This window comes from Lissotriton vulgaris, chromosome 5 (assembly GCF_964263255.1).
Source record: "Lissotriton vulgaris chromosome 5, aLisVul1.2, whole genome shotgun sequence".
Classification (NCBI taxonomy): Eukaryota; Metazoa; Chordata; class Amphibia; order Caudata; family Salamandridae; genus Lissotriton; species Lissotriton vulgaris.
In genome coordinates, this window is record NC_141693.1 from 1,530,172,462 (window position 1) to 1,530,190,347 (window position 17,886).

Here is a 17,886-nt window from a genome sequence, read left to right on the forward strand (position 1 = left end):
AACAGGGTCAAGACTGATTTGCATGTGGCTGGGTCCAAACTGGGGCAGTGTGGTGAGCAAAAGAATGATGGATTTAACCCAGATCGTTGTGACTTGGGTGAATGTTTGCATTGTCCAGCATTCCATCCATTAATTGTTTCTTTTGCATATGTCACCCTAAGTGGGAAGGGTATGCCCAGACATGGGTCCCGGACTCACTACACCACTAGATTCAAGCTAGCCTGGCTGATGAAGAGTGATGCCCTGAAACCGGTCCCAGAATGCTTGTTTCTGGTCCAGGAAGGAGCTGGCTTGGCAGTTCAGGCTGGACTGTTCACACAAGGGACAGGTTCAAGACTGATTTGCATATGGCTGGGTCCAAACTGGGGTGGCGTGGTGAGCAAAGAATGATGGATTTAACCCAGAGTCTTGTGACTGAGGGTGAATATTTGCTTTGCCTAGCATTCCGTCTATCAATTGATTCTTTTGAAATAAACATCTAAGCTGCTCTTGAAAACAGATGAATCTAAACAAGGGTTCCATACCCCTTTCTTGTGCTCGAAGCACCTCATATATATCTAAGAACAGCGTGGCAAACTTGAACACTGTCTAACTGTTATAGGCAGCTATGTAATATCAAATGCTTGATTCACATGCAAGAGGAGTTTTCTATGCGAGATACACAGAGAGCAAAACTGAATAAATTGAATGGTGCTTTGTGGGGATGCATTGTTACATGGAAATCATAGAAGAGATGAAAACCATGGTCCTTGTGTTGGAAATGCTATTAAGAAGTGTAAAGTAGTTTCAGAAACGGGTAAGAAGGAAACTGTGATAAGCATTATTAATGGCAACCAAATACATTTTCGGGCCGTAAACAGCCATGATTGCCAGCAGATAATAGGTTTCTACGAGTTCTGCAAAGCATTTGCATGAATTTCATGATGAAAAGTGAGGTATAAATGCTTTACTAGAGCTCACGTGTTGTTGCTAACAGGATCCGGGTTAGTGAACAGCTCCGGGACCCTTAAGGATGTGACAGTTTGCTTTATGCAAGCTAACCACAGAAGTGCAAACACGATGTCTAGAGCCTGACAATCAGAAATAAGGGATCTTGTTAATGTTGCCTCTGGTCTTTTTAAGACTCATGACTACAATATCAAGGGGCTTAAATGTAATACTTTCCTGTACACATGCTACGCCTACCTCAGATTGACACATTTGGGCGGGAGCAAATTGTGGAACAGACGGCAGCCTTCATAGGAAGCTGTTTTTCAACCCTTCGTAGCCGCTTCTTGTTGACATTTTGCCAGGGCCAAGCCCGATAAGTACCCATCACAATGCACTTACTTTTAAAAAATTGCACTAACTCTCTCACAGATCTGTGCCCTAATCTGGAGGAAAATAAAAATGCTATAAACTGACCTTTGGAATTGTTGAGCCCAACATTTTCCAGTTTGTGAGGGCATCAAATGGATGCCATAGAAATTTTTTTGGGGGACTTTAGTCACCTTTGCCCCTTCACTGTAAAATCTTTTAGTTTTCTTTTGTTGTTTTGTTTTTGATTTTCAAAAAACCTTTATTGAGAAATTGTGCGGTACATCAGTGCAATAATAAATCAGCAATTTGTGAAGGACAACATAGTCTACAGAGATTAGCACCTGCCTGCATCAATCTATCCAAAACATCAACTGCCCCCCCTCCTTCGAGTGTCCTTGACGTTGGCGAGCATTGTAAAAATCATTGAGTCGTGTAGTGCAATCAACATCAGTGCGCCATACAAATGTCAGATAATCCAGGTTACAGAAGCACGTAAACCTGATAAATTTCCTCTTCAGACCCTCTTTACTTCCCCACCAGAACATCCGCATAAATCCACATTACAGATCAACATCAATTTACCCCCTTGACATCAACACTATGCTTTTCTTATACTAGCCAGTCCCATCTATGAGGCCGATGTGTCACTCACGGCCCAGACTCATCTCCAGCGTCCAAACCTGAAATTTCTGCCTCTCCCTCAGGCTCCGCCTCATGCACAAGCAAGTAGGAGTGAGCGGGCCCCAATGTCTTTTGGGCATGATGCAGTGGGCAATAGTTTTGCATAGTAGCTCGTATTTTCTTGCCAAGTAGACATTGTGTGTATCCAGCCTTTGAATGTAGGCTTGCGCCCCCTCCCCAATTGGCATGCTACATGCCGTTTTGCCAGGAGGAGCACCATAGCAAGGAATTTTTTGTGGGGTGTGTTGATGTTTTGAGACAGACCCAATAGTGCTACTAGTATACATGGTGTCAGCAGTATCCCCAACATGCCAGAGAGGCAACCAAACACCTGTGTTCAATATTCCGTCACTAGGGGGCAACTCCACGCCAGTTGCAGGAAATCCACGCCTTCCCGCCACAACAAGTGCATCTATCCCTGAGGTGGAATCTGTGGAGTGTGGCTGGGGTTTGGTATAGTCTATGTAAAAATTTTGAATGGATAAGTCGCAGTCTACTATTCCCAGTGACAGAGACCGTCTGACCGCAGCTGCGCTCCCATTGGTCATCTGTCAGTGGGGTCTCCAGGTCTTTATCTCATTCTTTCCTGACTCTAATAGGTTGGGATAGGGTGGGATGGTGTAGTGTAGTTCCTATATTCCCAATAGGCTCTGCGCATTGGAATAACATAAACGAAAGTGTAGACGTAGGACTGAGGTCGACTAGGTCTGTATTGAATATGTTAGACTTAGTTGTGTGTGCCAACTAGCTCAGAGGTCACTAGAAACTTTCTCGAATACACAAGAAGGGATTAGCTTCTGACAACCATATAACATGACATTTTGTTCCCCCTGAAATAAGGAATATCTCCAGAGTCGAGGAAACAATTGATGGCTATTTCACTCAGTCAATCGTGCATGCTTTGAATCACCAGAAGTGCAGAGAAATAGAGAGACGGGCGTTTTCAATAAAAGGGTTAATTATTGAGCAGTCTTCTTTCTCATGCAAGAGAAATGAATTGCCACAATTGCAATACTTGTCATAAAGTAAAGTGCGTACAGTAAAATGAGTATTATGAAATAATACTGTAAAAGCATTTATATGGTTTCTAAACCATAAGATACTTAAAATGGATAAAATACGTACAATGATAAAATAATGACTAAACCTACTCAACTGGTGTTTCTAAGATACGCCTACCCTGGTGTACCTAACCTAAGCCTAGTACGTGGGAAGGAGTAAATGAGTTACAGTTTTTGCCAAGAATCTGAATCAAGAATTCTCTAAGGGTCTAATCAGCTCCGTACCTTGGGTGTAGAATGAAGGAGGTCTTGTATCTCTATCTCAGGACTCGATCTCCCAGAAACCCGGGAGGGTGACAGGGAAACACTGGAGCTGGATTTCTCGGCAGGAGAAAAGACAGCGACTCTCTCAGTGCGTCAACAGGGAGGGTCGGCTTCCTTCGGCACTCGCATCAGCAGGGCGTCGGGCAAGTAGATAGCCGATCTGCTCCAGACCACTGTGTGTTGCTTAAGGCAGATGTTGGTATATTTATACCTGGAAGGTGCCGAGTTGATACGTAATGTTGGACATTTCAGGACTCCAGGAGTTCTATGACAAAGCAATACCGAAGCAGGGGGAATTCTCAGGCTGCTGGAGGCTTGGTTTGTTTAACAACGCGTTATGCTTTCTAGGAGTCTATGGGAGTAGCCTTGCCGTATTTGGACTGCATTGGCTATAACTTAATATGGATATGATTCTTATGCCTTTAAAATGATATGATTTGGTATAACCACATAAGGGCATAAATCAGGAATGTTTTAAATAGGGTCCTAGATGTATTTATTTATTTATTTTTGGTATTTATAGAGCGCAAACAAATTCCAGTGGGTGTCTCGGCGCTATAGAATCAGTTAATGCCTCCTAAGAAGGAAGAGGGAGAGAGACCGGCCCAGTTACTAGGTGTATTGACAGGTTACTGGTTAAACAACCAGGTATTCATCCTTTTCCAGAACTAAAGAAGAGACTTACTTGACCTAATCTGTACCGGAAGTGAATTCCGGTACGTTCACAACCATGGGGCTGCAGTTTGTGTATGTTTATACAGAATAGAGATGGCATGTTTGGGGGGCTTGTCTGTAAGAAAGCATGTAGAGGCTCCAATGTGGGTGGCTCCTCTGAAATGCAGGGGTGACAGCCTTCACACTCTGTCGGAGCCGGCTGTACAGAAATGTATCCATTATGGTTGGTGGACGTGTAGTGAAAAACTGTTCTTTAGTACGAAATTGCCCTCCCATGTAGAGGTCTCCCCAAGTAGAGTAATTAAAGTTTTCAAGCATCTTTCGGCAGATGCCCTCACACTTAATCTGCAACAGGGGATTGCCGAGCAAGGTCATCCTGGGAGAGTACAGCATCTGGGACTCAAGCTTACGAGCTATTTTGTGCCATTCAAGAACGGTACAGTCTACCATGGATGGTTCTCTCTCCCGCTCCTTCATTGTCGTGAAAACATAAGCCACAGGGGGTGTCGGGCCTTGTAGCCATCCTCAACTGCTAAGTGGGGCATAAAAGGCCGCGGGTGGAACCAATACCTCGCAAAGTGCGCCTGCGCGCAGTAATAATACTATTCAAAATCAGGTACATTAAATCCTTCCGGATGGTAGGGCAGCATCATAGTAGGCAGATTCAGACATGCCTGCTTTCCTCCCTATATAAGTCTAGTGAGTTGGATATAAGTCTAGTGAGTTGTGAATTAAGTGTGGTAAAGAAAAAGGGACCGGGATGGTGTGGAATATTAATGAAGAGGTACAACAACTTTGGTAAAAGCACCATTTGATGAGCGATATTCTCCCCACCATAGAGAGGGGGACTCGTAGCCACTTCATAAAAGAATCCGTAATCTTGTCAATAGTGGTACCATAATTAGATCTCATTAATGCGTCTCTGTCTCTGACAATATTTATGCCCAGGTATTTGAGCTCTTCCAATTCCCAAACTAGTGGGTGATCTAACTGGTGAGGCTTGGTCTTATCTGTGAGTGGGAAAACCGCAGACTTGGTCCAATTAATTTGTATTCCTGATATGGCCCCAAATTTAGTGATTTCACGCAGTACAGTGTTGAGGTTGACTTGCGTTTATTTAACATAAAGTGTCATGTCGTCTGCGTATAATGAAATAAGCAGTTGCCTGGAGGGGTACGCCAGCGCCCTATCCTTATGATTCTGACGCAATTTAGCAGCTAGCGGTTCTATTGCCAAGGCGAATGAGATTGGGGATAAGGGGCAGCCCTGGCGTGTCCACCTGAAAACCGGAAAAGAGGAGGATCTTGTGCCATTGAGGAGCACAGATGCTACCGGTCGGGAGTACAATAGTTGTATCCACTGGAGGAAGGCAGCAGGCATTCCCATGCGATTCAGTATTCCCAGCAGGTAATCCCACTCTAGGGAGTTGAACACTTTGGTAGCGTCCAGGAACACTGCCACTGCTGAACAATTGGGGTCAATATCCTGCAAAACCACAGCCAGGGTTTTGAGATTGTGCGACGTGGCTCGATTCGGGATAAATCCCGCCTGGCCTGACAGTGCAAGTCGCTGCATCAATAAATTTAGTCTGGTCGCCAGGACCTTAGCGAGTATCTTGTTTAGCAGCGACAGGGGCCGATACGAGTCACAGTGCATTGGAGGTTTCCCTGGTTTTAGCAAGGAGGTGATGAAGGCTTCCCACATGGTTTCGAGCAGGCACCCCTCCTCCAGCGCTGAATAAAATACTTCATTCAGGATGGGGCTAAAATTGAGGCGTATGTTTTATAGAACTCTATCGGCAGTCTGTCAGACCTGGGAGCCCGTCCGGACTTCATCTGCATAATAGCCTCGGTGATCTCATCTAGTTCTAAGTGTAGGCTAAAAAATTTCCGTTGGACATCTCCCAACCAGGCCAATGCAGTGTCATCCAGGTTACCCGCCACATCAAGCGGGGAGCCCGTTTTAGAAGAGTACAGGTCTCTATAAAAATCCCTGAACAAAGTTAGTTGCTCAGGGAGGTTTCTGTGTATGATTCCCTGTGTGTCATGTATCTCCGTCACATAATTGGAGAATCTAGGAAGCCGAGTCACGGTTGCAAGAGCTCTACCCGGTCTGTCTCCTTCTCCATATATTCTTGCCATGTGTGGTTTACCCCAGTTTACAATCCCTAATAGCTAGTTCTTCATATTGCGTTTGAAAAAGGCTTGAAAAAGGCTTGTATATCCTGCTCCATCTCTGCTTTGAAATCCGCGTCCTCCAATTGTAGAGGGTGATGGCCCCAGTTAATATACGGGGACAGCTTAAGAGGGATATTCATATCTACTACGACAGGGAAGTGGTGAGAATATGTACAGGCAAGGTGTGTTACGCTCCCCGGCCAACCCAGAATTCCCATTGATAAAAACACATAGTCAAGTCTAGCCCAGGATGCATGAACCGCTGAATAGTGTGTGCCCCCCATCGATGTAAGGTGCATGTGCCTCCAGGAGTCAATCATAGAATTGTCAAGAATGAGATCGGTCTGTATCTGACATGTGTTTGTGTAGTGTGATGGTAATGCCCGGGTCCTGTCCATTCGGGGCCGCAATCCTGTATTAAAGTCTCCCCCCATACCACCTAGGTAGTCCCTATCTCTTGAATCTTGTTCCATAATCGGTGGAGAGTCTGGGGTTCATCAGTGTTTGGCCCATAATAATTTGCAAATGTTACATCATAGGAGTGGAGTCTTCCCCAGAGCAGGCAAAACTGACCCCCTCAACCGTCTCCACTCCGCCGGGGACAAATGCGAGCCCCTTCTTAGCCAAAATGCGGATCCCACGGGAATAGGTTGAATATGATGCAAAGCAGTGGTGTAAGGCCCACCTTGAGGCAAACATTGGTGCAGGCTCAGGGCCCAAGTGTGTTTCCTGCAGTAACGCCACTGTAATGTGTTGTCTATTTAGTTAATCCAGCACCTGCCTTTTTTTCCTCTGAATATTTAGCTCCTGCACATTCCACGACATTACCTTGACATTAGTCGCAGCACATACATTATCTGTAATTTTTTATACTTTCGATACTTTACGCTCAGCCTTATGTCAAGAATCAATAGCAGGTGAATAATGAGCAACTTAACACTCAAGGTACATTCCCCCCCTCCCACACTGGCATCCCCAACCCGCCAGGTACATAATACCGTCCCACCCAAAATACTTTCATATGTCAACTATTACTCAGTCCCTCTTCAACAAAACTATTGGGAGTATGCCCTTACAGGGGTACACCAGGGGTACACGTCCTGCCCCTCATCCTCCTTACTCGCACCCACCCACTACCACTCCGTGAGGCAGGCAGTGTCGGCGGGACGGAGGCAAGTTACCGAGCAGATCACGCGGCAATACAGAGCATAAAGTTATACATCACCATTATAAGCCAGTCTATGAATGACAGGGGGTCAAGGGGAGCCTTTGTAAGTTCTTGCTGGATCAAAGGGAATCAGTCCGGGTCGGATGTACCATGTTACTCCGCATACTTTTACTCCGCATACCGTTACAACGCGGTATTTACAACGCATACCATTACAACGCATAGCGCTTTGGGGTGCTGGATAGTGGTAAGTATAATTTACTATTCTAACTCTAGTCCCCGTGGACCCTAGGGAAGGTGTTGGATAGTAAATTATACTTATTCCCTATCCTAGAGCGCCCCCCAGCGCAATGCGTTGTAATGGTATGCGGAGCAAAAGTCGCGTTGTAATGGTAGTGCAGAGTAAAAGATGCGTTGTAACGGGTGTATACCGTCCGGGTCTGATAGTGGGGAATGAGATCCGGAGCATCTAGCGGTGTTTCTTAAGATAGTCATCCACTAATTTCAGAACCCGCGGGTTCTGAAAGTAGTGTTGTTTTCCTTGATGAGTAATCTGCAATTTCGCTGGATATAACATGGCGTAGGGGATGTCCTGTGTTGGGAGTTTTTTCTTGACCGCAGAGAATTTCGTCTGGCCTCCTGTACCGACTAGGTGAAATCTCTGAAAAACTGCAGCGTTGTGTTCGTGTGAAGCATCTGCTTCATTTCACGGGATCTGCACAGCACTGCATCTCTATCTCGATAGTTTAAGAAGAGGGCTATCAACGGACTCAGCTTTACAGCCACCAGTGATCTATGCGCTATTTCCACCGTGAGATGTGTGGAAAATGAGTCTCTGCCAAACAGATCTATTACCAGTTGTTCGATGAAATTCTCCATTCGCCCCACATTGGTGGATTACGCAAGGCCTAGTATGCGCACATTGTTCCTTTTGAAGTGGGCCGCCAAATCCTCTTTCTTTTCAGTGATGATCCGGAGCAGCTTATCCATTTGCGTGACCTGACCTTTAGTAGTGGTTGCGCCATCCTCTAGGTCCGACACTCTGGTCTCCATTTACTTAATCAGCGACTCATGTTGATCCAGTTTATTAACCACAGCTTCCATTCTCAGGTTCATCGTGTCCATTTTGGCGTCTATAGAGGTGAGACTTTGCTTCATTCCAAGCAGTATCGCTTTCCAATCTTCTTCCGGCGCATCCGCGGCGTCAGACTCCACTTGTTCCGCACTTTGCGACCTGGGTGTTTTTCGTGCCTCAAATTGAATCTTCGTTTGTTTGGAATCGGTGCGCCCCATGTTGCAAGCCAGTGGAGGGTAGGCAACGACCACCGGCAAGGCTACCTCAGGAGAGCCTGGTAACTCAGTCTAGCGCAGTGCCCCGCAGTGCGGCCTACACAAGCATGTTTATGCAAGGTTCAGTGCAGTGAAGTCCAGTAGGGCCTGCGTCTCAATCTCCTCACCGGAGGCACTTGAAGTGTATTCCATTCTCTCCTTCCCTTAGTTAGGTGAAGGTGCGCGCTCAGGGCGTTCCCAAAGGATGGTAGAGCAGGATGCCAGCAGCTGTTGCCCAGGCGGCACCTCAATGTAATCTAATATTCCAGGGAAGCAGGCACCAGCAATTGAGGAGCCCTGGGATACATTCTTGCAAAGTGTTCATCTAATCACCCAGTTTGCACTTGTATGTGCCTCCGAACATCAGGCGCCGCCAGCAGGGCACCAGCATTCTCGTCGCAAAATGGCCACCAGATTTCGGGTGTGCAGCCTCCTCCGCCAAAGCATATTAACAGCTCACAATGGTCGCAGGGGGAAGGCAGCAGCGCACTATGGGCATCCAGCTGTGTTCGAATGCTGTCCGTGGGCAAACCGGCCTCTGGGGTCCAAATGCCGAACCTCGGGCGCAGCCGCCCCGGCAGAATAAAATGGCAGCTGCTCTTCCCCTCCACCAGAGCGGGTGCACAAAAGAGATCGTGAAGCGAGGGGGATGTATGTCTCAGGTAGTCCCGCCAATCAGGCGCTCACAACTGCAATAGTGGTTTGGAGCTCTAAACACCTCCAGCGGCGATGCCCGATCCTCAAATGTCGGGCTCTGCCTGCTGCCTATTTCGGGGCCCCAGGCGTCTCCAGCTGTCCACACCGCCGCCAGGAGCACCGCTCGCGGTTACAAGGCAGCAGCTCACACGCCGGGGGGTCCTTCTGATTGTTAGCGCTGCCACTAACCTCTCCCACATCGGCCTTCAGTCGCCACCGGCACTTCCACGATCCGCTGCTCGGGCCCTCCTGTGCCTCTCTCCAGCGGCCTTGGTCTTTCCTAGTGAGTGCGTCCGCGTCCTCACCTCCAGGAGGAGCCGCACAGGTCACTGCAGATTACCGCGTCTGATACAGAAATTATTCATCTGCCCAGCTTCATAAAAAGGGTATCTTCAGGTGCAGTGTGATTCAGGCTTTTGTGGTGATGTTAGCTGATTATATTCGCCATTCAGGATGAGGATGAAGGATGATTAGTAGCTGGCCGGGCTGGAGCCTCACCGGTGTGCAGCCATCTTGATCATGGGCCACCTAGCCCCTAAAATTTTTAGTTTATGTGTATGGGGTCCACAGTCAAAATGAAGGATTCAGATGAGTTTGTCTGTAGCCAAGGTTGGTCATAACAAGCCACAGGCATCTAACATTGTTTGGAGGTTACAGCTTTGGAAATAAGAACTGCATTGTCTGCATAAAGAACTACTGGGACTGGGAGATTGTCCAGTTGGGCATATTTTTCCCTGTCTCGGCTCAGGAATTTGCCAGCCCGTTAATATAAATGAGGAATAAGAAAAGGGCCATGACACAACCTTGGCGAATCCCTAAGGTAGAGTTGATACTTGGTGTAAGTTTGCCATTTGTTCCAAACTGTACCTTTGCCAAGGTATGCCAGTGCAAACATATGAGAAGATCAATCAGGTGTTTTCAAAGCCCAGGTTCTCCATTATGTCCCACAATTTAGTGTGGTGGGCCATGTTAAACGCCTGTGAGAGGTCCATGTATTCCAAATGAATGGCCCCTCTTCTCACTCTGACAAATTTTCCAATGATGAGACGAAAATGTAAACTTTGTTCCACCAGTACCCAGCCTACGTAATCCAAAGTGGACATTGGGAGGATATTATGCTGCTCTGCATAGTCCTCCATCCTTTGCAATAATAAACTCAGTAGGATTTTAGCTGTGCTGTCCAATAGGGAAATCGGACAATAGCAGCTTTGGAAGTCTGTGTTTCTCTTTTCAAAAATATCTGCCTCCTTGCATAACGGGAGCAAAGGGTCGACAATTGTAGCCTTGATGATGTTGGTTATCAAAGGAGTGAAAATTGCTATGCTCACTGGTACATTAATTAGCTCACTGTTCTGACTTTGCTATACCCAGAAGTCACACTGTTTCCAGAATCTCTACACTTTGAACTCCTGTTGCAGTCTTTACCTCCTGGCCTATGTTCATCATTGTTTTATCACTCATAGGTTTAAATAAGCATTTAGCCCACGGCCCTCTAACAACAAATTTCATAATGTTCAAAGATACCGCATTTTTTGAATTGTTCTTAGATGAGATCAACCCGCCATTGGCAAAAACTCTGTATATGAAATTTAGATATGGCACACTTAGGACCAATGTGAACAAAAAGAGCTGTTCAAAATCGAGATGCAATCTTTGCACTGTATGTACTAATCAGGTGAGGGAAGATGATCGACATGTATTACTGTTTTGCTCTAGTTATGCGACACCACGGAGAAAGTGGATATTGCCACTTTGTCATAGGATTGGCTCAAAATCCTATAAAGAGGCAGGAAGAATCCTAAAGTCTGAAACGAGTCAGGTTGTAGTCTTTGGTGTTAGAAGATTTCTCCTTGCTGTTAACTTTACTAGGATCAAATTGGGTCTTCATTTTTAATGAAAAACGAATATATCGAATACAAGGTGGATACGCAAAAATTTAACATGTTAAAACAAGTTGTAGGGTATGTATTTATATTGCACGCTAATTCGCCCATCCATGTGAACAAATCAATTGACATAAAATTGATTTGTTTCTATAAAAGGGACTCATTTTTAAATTACGAACTAGCGGTTATCTGTTTAATTACATTTTTTAATTCTGCTGTTTTAATCCGCATTATTTATTATTTTAACTTGTGCGTATAATCTTCGCTCCTAGAATATTGTTTGACATGAAAGTGTATATAAACAACAGTCTTGAATTTTGAGATAATGAGCCCTGAAATATGTTGTGAAACTTGTCCTTATGATTTAAAAAAAAAATTGTGTGCAGCAGTTGTATTGGTAATGAATTGTTATGTTTCTTTTATGATGCTTAAGCGTCGAAATAAAGATTGTATTGTATTGACTGCATTTAGCCTCCTTAAACTTGCTGAGTGCATGCTCTTGATTAATCATGTAAAATCATAAATTCCCTGATTAACTGTGTATCTCCACATTCTCTCTTAGAAGTTGCATCCCTGAGAATGCAGAGTGTCAACAGTAGTTACATGATTTCCCTTTAGACCATCCCGTTTTCTAAAGATTTGAAGGGAGACTGGGTGTGTCTGTGAACTACCAGACTTTTCTCATATACCCATTTCTGTCTCTCCTCAGTTCCAATAGTTATAAATCTGGAGTTCGAAATGCAAAAGCCTGAGTTAAAATATAAAACAGATTGATTTTCTTGTAGTCAGTCATCGAGACAAAATCTGTGCAAAAAATGGAATTAGGGTCTTGGATCTATGGTTCCCTTTTATACACAATCTAACCTACTGGACAGGTAAAGTTATTAAAATATATCTAGAGTTATTTGGCACTGTTTCCTCCTTTAGTCGCTACATGTGCCAGTACCAAGTAACAGACTGTGTTGAATTTGGGTTACGGCCATCTTTTTGACCCTAGTCTATTCTAAATATCTTAGAACAATCTCCTAAAGAAAATGTTAGGGAGTAAATGGATGATCCCATTCAATTCCTCAGCAGCCTGAGCAACAGGGTCTTGTTTCCAGACAATAAAGCCTTCTGTCATCTGCCCCAAGAGTGGAGGTTCGCACTAACTAGAACCTACAGCAAAAACATGTCTGGGTCAGTGACAAATGTTTGTTCAATAGCTCCTACAACCAAATCCAGAGGCCCAATCAATAGCTGATAGCTAAACACTGTACTGACAACATTAAGCTACATGGATATAGTGCAATTTTTTTATGCCTAGGGGACATACCCAGCAGTCAGTATTAAGAGGTAGTTACACATTTGCCCTTAACTTGTCTGAGTGATCCGCATTATTAAAAAATAAGAACACACAAGTACCGTAAGGGATTCCCACGATCCCCTGTATTAACCCCTATTTAATGCATTGAGATCACCAAAAAAGGTAGAAGGTAATTTATTGTAAGCCATGGCCTACCAGCACAGCAGAGGTCATGGGCTTCAACTCCTGATGGAGGATTGCCATTCAGCTAGAAATTCCTGCCTGCCTAGTGGGGATCTCTTAGCCTACAGTAGAGCTGCACACTGATGGTTCCATTGATCATGCTATGAAATGTGAAGAGGGCTACTCATTCACAGATTGCAGGATAATGTTGCAATTTTCATCCAGCTTTGGAAAACATTTCTTGCTAGTACATATTGTATTTCTGGTAATGCTTATGATTTTTCCTTTTAATCAGGAAATACAATAAGGGGGTCACTTCCTTTCTCGTCTACTTATTAATTCATTATCATCATTGTTCAAATTCATGTTGTTCCTGTTATCATTGACACTGTTGATACTCTACAACAGCTTTTTGCTGACTAATTAACTGGGAGCCAAAGGCTGCGGATGGCTGATTTATATGCAAGGGGCCAATCATAGCCCTGATTGTCTTTTAATCACTGATGTAATTCCGCGACCACATTTTGAAGGGTACACAGGTTTCCTGGCATTCGAATATGGTTAGTATGATTACTTCTCTAGGTATTTGAAACCGCATCGTACTGTCAGACCATACTATTGAAAACACAACAACTGTTAATACTATACATCTTGATTTGACTTATTATGGACTTGTAGCAAGCTTAATAGTAGCTGCATTTGAGCCTGATCTTTTGGACTTTCCTTTCCCAACAAGTGATCATCCTATGGGCAATATTTACATTTTAGAACACTGTTGGATCCTGATGCTACAACCGCGTCCTGTACAGTCTAAGACGAAATATGGTCGATAATTAATACGACTATTGAAGTTATTTTCGAGAGCCTTGAGGAGGTCACTGGATGTGACGAAACACGTGCCAGCTGTTCTCGTGCATCCTGATAAGGACTGTGTTGTGTTACGACTAATGTTAATATCTTCCTATCCGTACTTGTTCTAAAATAGGGGTACACACAGTCCTGACAGAAATTGTCATGAAAAACACCTGCGTAAATTAAATGAAAGAATTTTTGTATAAACCTATCTCTGTTGTTTGCCTGTGATATATTGAATTTCTGGTTTCACGATACCAACTTATCAAGGTTATACATTTTGATTTCTAAAACGTTCAGAGTACCAGGTTATAATTATGCTGTGAAGGATTCTAACTATGCTAACTATGTTTAGAAAGAAGAAAAATCTTCTCCATACGACAAACATCAAAACATTGTGATTATTAAGCTTCTCAGGGTTCATTGAGTAAGGGCCAGATGTACGACGCACAAAATAGTACCCTAGTATTCTTTTGCAATTCGCAATTTGTGATTTTCTATTATGCATGTACAACAGTGTTATTACACTGTTTTGCGATTCCCAATGGGGTCGCAAATTACGAGGCTCATTAATATTAATGGACCTCTCGCTGGGCTCAGCAGACCACCATGTCTGGGACTGCTTTTTAATAAAGCAGGTTTTTTTTTTTAAATACAGCCTGTTTTCCTTAAAAGAAAATGGGATGCATTTAAAAAACAATTACGTTTTTATTTCATTTTTTAAGGGCAGGCAGTGGTCCCTAGAACCATTGCCTGCCCTTAAAAAAGATTTTCCCCTCCTTTTGCAAAGGGGAAGGGGTCCCCATGGGAACCCTCGCCTTTGGCAACCCCATTACCGCCCTTTTGAAGAGGTCAAAAAACATTTGTCCATGGGGTTGCGCTTGCAATTAGAAAGGTAAAGCCCGTTCCTAATAGACACTCACAATTCCAAAATAGTGAGTCATAAATAAATTGCGACTCGCTATTTTGGAATGGTACATACCCTTATTGGTTTTTGCATGCGCAAACGGGTTCGCAAACCCATGTGCGCATGCAAAAAAGACATTGTACATCTGGCCCTAAATCATTTCACTGTACCACGGACATTTTATCAAAGTAACCTTGGAAATTTCGCATAGTATAAAGCCTTGATAGTTTGAGGATCACATAAAACAGGATAACCTTTTAAATTGGACTGTGGTACACCGATTTTGCTTTGGAGAAAGTGGTTTGGGCACCTTTTCGTGTATATGTCCTTCAGATTTTTTTGTGCTGAGGGAATGGATCTCTATCAAAAGTTTAATCAATGTGTATACTGAATTTCTTACCAGGAGAGTGTTTTTTGTCATTTACGAGGTTGCTTTTTTCCACTGCAGCGTAGATGGGATATGGATTTGCACCATTCTCACATGCCTTTTTGTGATTAGAGAGGGTGTTTTCATTGATCTAGAAAATACACGTTTGTAAAAAAATAAACAACATGCAAAATGCAGAATAGAACAATGTTATAGCTCAGAATGTTTCAAATAGAATTTTCTAATGTTAAAAACTATCGAATTGTTTATTTCCTGCAACCTTGCAATGATTTTGTATGTTGCAACAACTATGTGCAAAATCAAGGTAATATATGACAGACATTTTGCTAGTGAATGTTTGCATAGTGTATACACTTTACAACTCTTTAATGTTTTAAAGATTTTGCTCACAGTACAGGATTTCACCAGCAAGCAAATATTCTATAATTAGGATGGAATTTGGAATCCATCGATGGCTGAAATCTCCGACTCCAGTAGGTATTTTTATTCCAAGTGCCTGGAATAGCTAATATCTGAGCAAATGTTCACCCTCTAATGGGAAATAACTGCATCCATTACCATTCACATCAGAATGATTAGTTACAAAGAAGGAACTCAGTTATGGTTCCACTGCCCTCCAAAGGTTTCAGCTGCTTTCTACACCCCAAATGTCCAGAAGAAACTCCGTGGAGAAACTAATATTTACCAGGGATACATGACATAGAATTTTAGATTTCACAGGGGAATCTCAAAGCTCCACCTGTAATCCATGCGAATTCCATCCCCAAGTTACCAGTACCTTTGAGAATATTTTTTTCCAGTTAGCAGACATTAGAGGCCCAAAATACAAGAAGTGGTCACTTCAAAAGACACTGTTTGCAATTACAGGAATGTACATTGCTGTAAAAACGTTACACCCTCCTGATTTGTGCAGAATCTGCCATCTTAGAAAGAAGACATTGACTTTGAAATGTTCTCTGTTGCAACATATTAGCATTTGTCTTGCAGTTTTCAGTGAAAATTAGCACACACCTGAGATTTGAAGGGTGACTAGCACACAGTATATACATTGATCTGAGACACTTGAAAACAAATCTTTTTATAATACATTGGAAGGTACACAGTCAAAATATTGAATCTTTAATTTCGACTTACACTTATATCGAGTTGCTAATATCGAAGGGACAGAATATTGATGTCCAGAATATCGATGGCCAGAATATAGACCCTAAGGTAAGTAATATCGAAATTACTTATATCGATAGCATATATATCGATGTAAGTAATATCGACATTACTTATATCGATAGCATATATATCGATGTAAGTAATTTCGATTTACTAATATGTGTTAGAAATTTTAGTGAAGTATTTAAATTAATTGTTATAATATGTGTTTAATATGTTTTTATAAATAAAAAATATATAAAAGTAAATAATATGTTTTACTACCAGAGCGGGTTGTGGGTTTTTAGGGGAATAGGGTGGGAAGTAATTTATTTGTAATTAAATAATTATTTTTTAATGATTAATTTATTTTGAAATTAAATATTAATTGGCAATGAATTATTTTAATTGATTAATTGATTAATTAATTGATAACTTATGTATATGTTTAAGTAAATTATATGTTTTACTACTGAAGCGGGTTGTGGGTTTATAGAGGAATAGGGTGGGAAGTAATTTATTTGTAATTAAATAATTATTTTTTAATGATTACATTATTTTGCAATTAAATATTAATTGGCAATGAATTATTTTAATTGATTATTGATTATTTAATTGATAATTTATGTATATTTTTAAGTAAATTATATGTTTTACTACTGGAGCGGGTTGTGGGTTTATAGGGGAATAGGGTGGGAAGTAATTTATTTGTAATTAAATAATTATTTTTTAATGATTAATTTATTTTGCAATTAAATATTAATTGGCAATGAATTATTTTAATTGATTAATTGAATAATTAATTGATAATTTATGTATATTTTTAACAAAATTATATGTTTTACTACTGGAGCGGGTTGTGGGTTTATAGGGGAATAGGGTGGGAAGTAATTTAATTGTAATATGAATTAATTTTGGGTAAAGGAGTATTTTTAGGGTTCAGGGTCAGTTTTGGTTTTTTGGGTAAAGGGGTATTTTTAGGGTTCAGGGTCAGTTTTCAGTTTTTGGGTAAAAGGGTATTTTTAGGGTTCAGGGTCAGTTTTCAGTTTTTGGGTAAAGGGGTATTTTTAGGGTTCAGGGTCAGTTTTCAGTTTTTGGGTAAAGGGGTGTTTTTAGGGTTCAGGGTCAGTTTTCAGTTTTTGGGTAAAGGGGTATTTTTAGGGTTCAGGGTCAGTTTTCAGTTCTTGGGTAAAGGGATATTTTTTGGGTTCAGGGTCAGTTTTCAGTTTTTAGGTAAAGGGGTACTTTTAGGGTTCAGGGTCAGTTTTCAGTTTTTGGGTAAAGGGGTATTTTTAGGGTTCAGGGTCAGTTTTGGGTTTTTGGGTAAAGGGGTATTTTTAGGGTTCAGGGTCAGTTTTCAGTTCTTGGGTAAAGGGCTATTTTTAGGGTTCAGGGTCAGTTTGGGGTTTTTGGGTAAAGGGGTATTTTTAGGGTTCAGGGTCAGTTTTCAGTTCTTGGGTAAAGGGATATTTTTTAGGTTCAGGGTCAGTTTTCCCTACTGTTGCACCAACTGGAGTGGGAATAGTAATTATTGTTAAGTAAGTATATATTATATATGATTTGTAAATATTATTTTTTTAATTAAATATGTATTATTATTTTTTTACCATATTAAATATATTTAAATATGTTTAAGTAATTTATAAGTATTATTTACAGTATTTTTTATGTTATTTTAAACCCCCAAAAAAATGATATATTTGACAACGATATTTTTAACATCGATATTATTTTTTCGATATTTACCATGTTGTACATAGGGCGTCGATATTTTTGCAATCGATATAATTACGCCGATATTTGTGTAGGTCGAAATTCTGTCTGTCGAAATTCTGTCATAGATCCACATTGGAATCCCGGTTTCTGTATATCAATGGATTGTTTTTGTC

General features: G+C 42.0%; 1 protein-coding gene across 2 annotated transcripts in view; it reads right to left on the bottom strand.

Moving 5' to 3' along the window:
- The window catches only part of LOC147712937 (cytosolic phospholipase A2 gamma-like), a 722,719-nt gene that overhangs the window by 531,335 nt on the left and 173,498 nt on the right, over window positions 1–17,886 (bottom strand). For both annotated transcript variants that reach the window (XM_086923600.1, XM_086923601.1), the window contains one exon: window positions 14,864–14,981. In XM_086923600.1, the coding sequence (XP_086779726.1) occupies window positions 14,864–14,981 (118 nt within the window). The remainder of the gene's footprint in view (window positions 1–14,863; window positions 14,982–17,886) is intronic.